This window comes from Bombus impatiens, unplaced genomic scaffold, assembly GCF_000188095.3.
Source record: "Bombus impatiens unplaced genomic scaffold, BIMP_2.2 scf_0945, whole genome shotgun sequence".
Taxonomy (NCBI): Eukaryota; Metazoa; Arthropoda; class Insecta; order Hymenoptera; family Apidae; genus Bombus; species Bombus impatiens.
In genome coordinates, this window is record NT_177364.1 from 96,652 (window position 1) to 104,533 (window position 7,882).

Below are 7,882 nucleotides of genomic sequence, written 5' to 3' on the forward strand. Positions count from 1 at the left end.
GAAAGCGACGGCCCGACGCTTTCAATCCTTTCCAGCCTTTCACACTCGTCGCTCGTTCACCACGCCTTTGCACAAAAGCCACGCGGCCACAGCCAACGGTTACCTCGGGGCGGCTAATTATTTGGAGTGCAGCCGCTTTGATGTCGAATGCCGACCCAAACGGAGATACGTCGCGCCGCTTTCCATTCACCGGATAAATCGCGCACAGAAGATTTCGCGCCTCTGCAAGCTCCACCGATGAATGAGAGGATCCTCTGCTTTTTCCATCGCGCCGCTCGCGTAAATCTCGCAGTCGCGCGCAAGTATCCCGACACTTGGTGCGATCCAATTGAAAGATCGATATCTTTATCGCATTTTCAAAGCTTATGGAAATTGTATACGCAACGTCGGATATCCGGCGACTCGCGAGACCGTATCGCGTTCGACCTTGAAACGTTTCATCACGCGCTAACTTGTCTTTTTCTGTTCGATGGTAAGCTTCCGACCTACGCCACCGTGCGCGAGTATTTGGACAGCCGGTGCAGCAATCCGATCGAAAGACTCCCGCTACTTTTATTACATTTTCCGCGTTAGGAAAATCGTCGCGTATGTAGCGTCGCGAGATCGCACCGTGTTGGACATTGAGACGTCTGATCGCGCTGATTTATCTTCTCTTCGGAGAATAAATTCAATAAACTCAACGTACCGTGTTGCTTCTGACACGTAGAATCGTGCGCAAGTATTGGAACACTTGGTACGATTCAATCGGCAGATTGGTATTCGTCGAAGCGGGTTTCGCTTTAGGGAAAACTCCAGGTCTTTTCTAAGGTTTAGTTTTCTTAGCCCGAGAACCCATTGAGTATTTTTTAGCGCTAAAGCAATTTGAAGGTCTCTTAGTTTTCTAGGAACGTGCGTTGCACGGACGATGCAACGGAGTACGGACAGGTCAGTTTTTCGTAATTGTATAGACACCCATAGAACCCTATAGCTTCGAAGCTCTTTCGTAAAGCAACGCTCTACAAGCGACATTCTTCTTGTAGTTAGATTTGCTTAAATATTTTTCTTTATTATTTAATTTGGACCTTACAATTTGTCTAGTTGGACATTTGGTAAATTTTTCTAGTTTAATTGATATAGTTCATAGGACACCATCTTCGAGTGCTTGACACTAGAACTACCACACCAGTCAAATTCACTGGTTTTACAATTTTATTTTCAAATTCCTACTTCATGTTGTTTTTTCTTCCCGCAATGACGCAATGACTTTCGCAAGGATAACTAAAAGAATAATATAATGAATTTTATCTTGTTTTCTATGTATTCAAACTGAGAATAATTTCGTATTAAGGCTACTTATACCAATAACAGTCAAAATGTAAAAGGATCCTGCGATTTGTTTATCGAATCCCAATTAACCAGTTTCCCCGTTTTCTACAACTTGCCACGCGTTTTTCAAATTTTTACCGCGTATCGTTAGTATCGTTTCCAGTTATCAGGAAAATTCCGGATCGATCGCTGGATCGCTAGATGCTAACGCTAGAAATACCACAGCAGTGAAAACGACTGCTTCTACGATTTTATAAATGTCTTCTTTTTTTGTTAATTTAATTCTTTACATTTGTCCAATTTGGACATTTGGTAGAATTTTTTAACTGTAATTTTATAAATGTGTCGACTCTTGTTTAAGGATCGTTGTCTTAGATGGATTAATAACATCAAAAATGTACTACATACCATGGAATTGTTTCTGTGAGAAGTAACAAATCAATAAATATACAAATATTCTATTATTAGGTATTTTTTAAAAACCTGTCATTTTCACTAGTTTTGATAGAAATAGCTTCGTGTTCGTCCACGCATCTCCTCTCTCTCTCTCTCTCTCTTTATGAGATAAAAGCTTTTTTATACAGTATTTTTATCAGGTACGTTTGCAAAGCTACGTTAGAAGAATCTTTCTCTGCTGCTAATTCCTTGCTTCTTGCTATAACCGCGATACTACCTGCTCCCCTAAATTGCAAGTAAAACGTAGAGTACAACCGTATTTATCTTTGATAAATAGCTGACACTTGATCGAATCTGTAAGAATTCGCGGAACGTGGTTGAAAACACATAAGTATTCCACTTATTCCAAGATCTCGGCACTCGACAAATACGTTTATATTCGCTGAATTTAGATATTTCCGTGGAATCAATGTTATCCACTTTCGATTATTGCTTCCTTATTTATAGCAATTAACAAGAGCTATTTATTTGTATCAATGCTACTAACCGTATCTATTGGATTGGCAACTAAGAGATCGCGGGTTTTGTCATTACCACCTAATTTATTCGTTCGCCTAATTCATTACCACCTAATGACAAACCCCGCAATCACTTAGTTGCCAAGCGACTAGATGTGATCTACGTGCGTGACGTGTACGAGATGAGATCGGAGACGAGAATCGATGCTCTATAAAAGTTTAAAAGCACAGAAAACTCTTATGCGCGTATCGCACGCGTTATATAACGCGTTTTGCAATTTCATCGACACTGCAACGACTCACACGACTGTCGTGATTCATCGTCGAACTTGAAATCGACGTTGGTTAAAAAAGTATATAAAAATTGCAAGTTGTTTATCGCAGACGTGAATTTACTACAAAATCCTGAAATAGCGCGAACAATCATCTCGTAACGTAAGTGTCAAACATTATCCTACTAAATAAGTTTGAAGATTTGTCAACGCGACGGCTAGCCGAGTCGTTTGAATCGCGAAAAGAAATTCAACTGAAGTATACTTATCGATAATTTCCACGCGACCAAGTACACTTACGCTCGTCGATGTGCACGTTCTGTACGCGGAAACGTCGGAATTAGGAGCGAAAGTCTGGAAAAGAGGTAGGCGTGATCGTTCTAATTAATCTCGGCTCGAATTAGTATGCGCATAGTGCGCGATATCGCATCTATAGGTGCGCATCTATGCCACGTAGAAAACGAGCTGTGGAAAAAGGCGCTCGAGGGCCAGCAACGATCGCACGCAAATTCGTCTGCTGGAATCGAAAGGAACACGGCGGCGAGCTACGCCGATCCGGTTGCTAGATATTCAGCCGACGAGTCAATTATCATATTAACAGCCGGAATGTCGTATCGCGACCGGTGTGACTTATTGCATCGAATATTTTCAACGCGCGTGGGCGTAGTCTGGCGAGGAGTCGTCGCGATCGAGTAAGCGATTAATGGATCCGATCTAGATTGCGCGTAGATCTCGCCGCTTTATCGTTGGCCGATCGTGTAGCAGTAGCTGCAGCTCTGGTGGAGAACGTACGTCGCGTCGTTCGAGGACGTCGAATTCCTTCCGCGAAAACAGGTTTCCACCGAGAGACGAACGAACCACGTTCTTTTCCTCTTTTCCATTATTCCTGTCGTTTCGTGCTTCTCAAAAGAGTTTTCAAAAGATCCACTGCCATCGCGAATCCACCGACGCACCCACCTTTTCTCGCCGGTATATCCTGTCGCCCATCAGCTCCGATAAATAGATGTTTCGATACGAAATCTTATCCCGGTGTCTGAGGTGAGGATTTGCCAGCTTAGCTTAACCCACGATTCCTCTAGCAGCCAGCAACCAACTATGTCTGTTTGAATCGCGAGCAGTGCGATCGCGCTCTTTACATTTTGCGTGGAAAGGTGCCAGTACATTTGGACGCTGCCGACTGACGGTATTTTGTATTTCATTGTTATCTTCTCAGTAACTTTTATCGAACGAATCTTGGAATATTCATAAATTAATAGCAAGCATGTTTAATAATATAGATGTATTTGACAGAGTAAGAAACACGACGAATGCTACTGTCTTATTAATCGATTAACGTTATTAACGCTGTTCAGGATTTTTCCAACCTGTTTCTTCAAAGATCCCCAATTATTCTTCCTGACGCTGGATTTTTTCCTGGGTTTTCAGTCTTCTTAGCGACTGCCTTTAGCTCGTTGTGTCTCATACTATTGTCGAATCGACGATGGCTTAGGTGTATCTTAAATCGTGTAAATTAACGTTGCACGCCATCGTAATTCACCATGAACTTGTCTCTCTATTTTACGTTCTATCGTTTTCGTGTCGCCGATATTATCCCGGACTTTCTTCGGTTTCGGTGTCTCTACGTAGTTTCCAGTATCTCAGGTTTCGCCTGTTCACTTTCCACGCGCTTTCCTTGCTTTCCCGACGCTCGTCTGCGACGTTCGAGTAACAGCCCCATGGGAGGTTCTTCGTTGCAGTTAGGCGAAAAAATTCGTTAGCATAACGCGAATAACGCGTGCAAGTTGGGGATCGGGAAAAAGGAAAAAAGGCACGGCGCGAGGTGGAAAAGCGGCGCCATATTAGAAGCGAACTGTTTCCAAACGACCGCCTTGGGAATCGACGCCTAAGCAGCTCCTCGAGACTGCCTTAACGAGACGTCTTCGCCTTTTTCTGCTTTTCCCGGCGTCGCGACGTTTGCCAATCTCGTTGCCGGTGAAATGCACGCGTCGATCGCTCGCCCCACAGAAAAACTTACTCTCGGCCGTGGGTGGAGGAGAAACGAGCGTGAACGTGAATGAGAATGTCTCGGGGATAACGAGAGACGCGGCAGCTTGCGAGATGGCGGCCGCAAAAAGCGGAGAGGACCGGCGCGCAAACGAACGAAAAAGAGCGAACGTCTCGCGGAGAAAGGAGAGGTAGCGGCATGATAAATATCCCTTAGCGCGAAAGTTTTTACCGAAGGAAGTGCGAACTGGCTTCTGCCCCTCGTTCCATCCGCCACGTTGCAAAAATTAACCCGTGAAAATGACGGATTTCCGATTTCCCGTTCTTCCAGCTGCCGCACACTTCGACGTATTTTTGCAACAGGACTTTCATCGATTTTTGTTTAGACGGCCGCGTAGGTCCGAATTATAATGATTTACGCGTAGAATGTTTAGGTTACACGTATCCGGACACCCATTTGCAGATCTTAGTTTCTTTCGTGAATTTATCGCGTTGTTTCACGATCTCGTTGTTGCTCTTGTACGACTTTTGTAATTGATGTTTATTAACAAATAACGTTGATGAAGCTATATCTGGAGACACGTCGTTACGTAGAGTAAAATTACCGAACGTCTGCATCGCTCTGCTTTCGTGTTCATCGATCTTAGGTGGTTGATACACGCTCAAAGGCACAGAAATGCGTAGAAAGGTACAGAATCAGACTTTGCGACAGGCGAAAGTATGAAATGGATTGCACGATGAAAAAAGACAGATAAAATCATCCGAGAGCTTCTTTTATCGTTCGCATACCTTCGTGTCTCTCCTGTAAGCACCTCTTCGCTTACCTGCCTTTATGATAATTAACCCTTTGCACTCTTATGTTGAGTGACTCGATGTCAGTTTTTATCTGAGGAGTTCCTTTGTCGAGTCCCATTCGACATCCTTTCATGTCCAAATCGATAGATGTCCTAGAAAAGCAGGATTGCATTCTGGAAATTGTTTTAGGATATATTATACACTTAAAAATTAGAAAATACAACAATAGAATAAAACTCTTATTTGAGTGAATATGCTTCTTCCTTTATTTATTTAAAATTGTCTTATTTTTTAGTTGAAGTAAATTTCAAATGAAGCATTTAAAAGCTGCTGGTAACGAAATTGAAATAAAATTCGCAGTTCAAAGGGTTAGTTATATTATAAGGGTTAATTATTGCATCCTGGAAATTGTTTCAGGATATATCATACACTTAAAAATTAGAAAATACAACAATAGAATAAAACTCTTATTTGAGTGAATATGCTTCTTCCTTTATTTATTTAAATTGTCTTATTTTTTAGTTGAAGTAAATTTCAAATAAAACACTTGAAAGCTGCTGGTAACATATTTGAAATAAAATTCGCAGTGCAAAGGGATAATTATTGCATCCTGGGAATTGTTTCAGGATATATCATACATTTACAAATTAGAAAATACAACAATAGAATAAAACTGGTATTTGAGTGAATATGCTTCTTCCTTTAGCCATCTAAATTGTCTTATTTTTTAGTTAAATTAAATTTCAAAAGCTGCTGGTAACGAAATTGAAGCACTTAAAAGCTGCTGGTAACATATTTGAAATAAAATTCGCAAAGGGGTAATTATTGCATCCTGGGAATTGTTTCACGATATATCATACATTTAAAAATTAGAAAATACAACAATAGAATAAAACTGGTATTTGAGTGAATATGCTTCTTCCTTTAGCCATCTAAATTGTCTTATTTTTTAGTTAAATTAAATTTCAAAAGCTGCTGGTAACGAAATTGGAATAAAATTCAGAATGCAAAGGGTTAATATCAACATCTCTGGATTTCAGCGAAAAATAACTCGGAAATGGCGGTGCGACATGGAAAATCGATAAAACAAACTACCAAACACAAAGGTCCAGACATTTACGAACGGTAACGAAGAATGTGGCGCGAGGTATTTTGCAAAATTGGCGATCGCGAGCTTTCACCGAGATCTTGTTCTCTTGTTTACTTTCCATCTAATGCACGAGATCCAATTACAGGCGGGGCATCGCTGCATTCGATTAATTGCATGACGCTGCAGCTGCTCGTACCGTGCTCTCCCTCTTCATATTACGTTTCATGCTCCTAAATTTAGACGACTTTCCACAGCAGAAGCACGTGCATCTTCAACTCGTCGTTCGTTCCCAACTAAAACGTTCATCTCGATACGATCTCTCTCGATTGTCGCCGATTTCGGGCCACTTTCCTTCTGTTAGACGACAAAATTTCCGACGACCAAATCGCTGCCGCGAGAACCGTAAGGCCACAGGTAGAGTCGTAAGTTTAGCGAGGAATACGGAGCGTGACGTCGACTCGAAGCTCGAATTAACGGCCGTAATTCAGCTGCGCTAAGGGGTGCAACGGGGTGGAGTTTGGCAAAACATTCGCTCGTTATCAGCGTATGCCGCCGAGGTGGCGGAGCAACGCCGGCAAGAACCATTCGATATATCGATCGTGCTCGTGCAACTTGCACCCGACGTAAGCAGGCTTGCGCCCGAGTCACGAATTTGCACGAAACGATTCCTTTTCGCGGAACCCGGTAGAGGCAATGGTTGAAGGAAACGCGAATCCTGGATAGGCAACGTTGCAACGTTCAAATCGTTAATGAACGTCTAATTATACCTAGCCAGAGGCGGAGTCAATCCTCTCTCTCTCTCTCTCTTTCTTTCTGGTACAAGGATGTACGGAATGTTAGGGTGAATGCACGATGGCGTACGTTAGAGGGATGAAAAAAGGGGGAGAAGCGATGATAGCGCGCGTGTCGAGCGAGAGCGGGCTTTGCGCGCGTAATTAAGATGTCCTCGGCAATTAGCTGCCTTTACGATCGACGTAAAAGCCGATCATTCCGCGCACGCACGAATCAGGTTCTTCTCTCGGGTGCAGGCAACGATCGCGTAGTTACGAGACCTGTGGAGCACGTCGCGTCGCGTCGCCACCATCTCTGTCTTCGGGCGTGGAATTGACGAGTTTGATAGTAGATCGACCACGTGCAACGATAAGCTCGCGGCCGAAGCTGGAACGCGAATATGATCGAGCTTTGCTCTCAACGAGATATCGTGCAAGGTATCGTCGATTCTTTTCTTTTTTCGTCGAGATATCTGCGTTGTTTCGCACGAGGCACAGCTTTGATCTACGTAGATAGGGTGCCTGTACGTAGAAGATGGAGAAGGAAAAGAGCGAAGAGTCGTCTAACCAATCCGTTTCCGTGCGTTTTTTCAGCAAGGATGTCGAGCAGCGGCGTGACGAGCGGACCGGTGAGCCAGGTCTGTCGGCCGCACTTCCACAGTTCCGTGCTGCATCCGTGGCTATCGGGCAGCGGGGCGGACACCTCGAAGACGCCCTGGGGATTCCCGACGACGACAGGCTCGAGCGGCGGCG

General features: G+C 43.4%; 1 protein-coding gene across 1 annotated transcript in view; it reads left to right on the plus strand.

Moving 5' to 3' along the window:
* Nucleotides 1-7,882, plus strand: part of LOC100742684 (GATA-binding factor C-like) — a gene marked incomplete at its 3' end in the record, with an annotated part of 75,339 nt that overhangs the window by 59,361 nt on the left and 8,096 nt on the right. Inside the window, exon 4 of the mRNA XM_033323396.1 lies at nt 7,724-7,879. Coding sequence (XP_033179287.1) covers nt 7,724-7,879 — 156 coding nt within the window. The remainder of the gene's footprint in view (nt 1-7,723; nt 7,880-7,882) is intronic.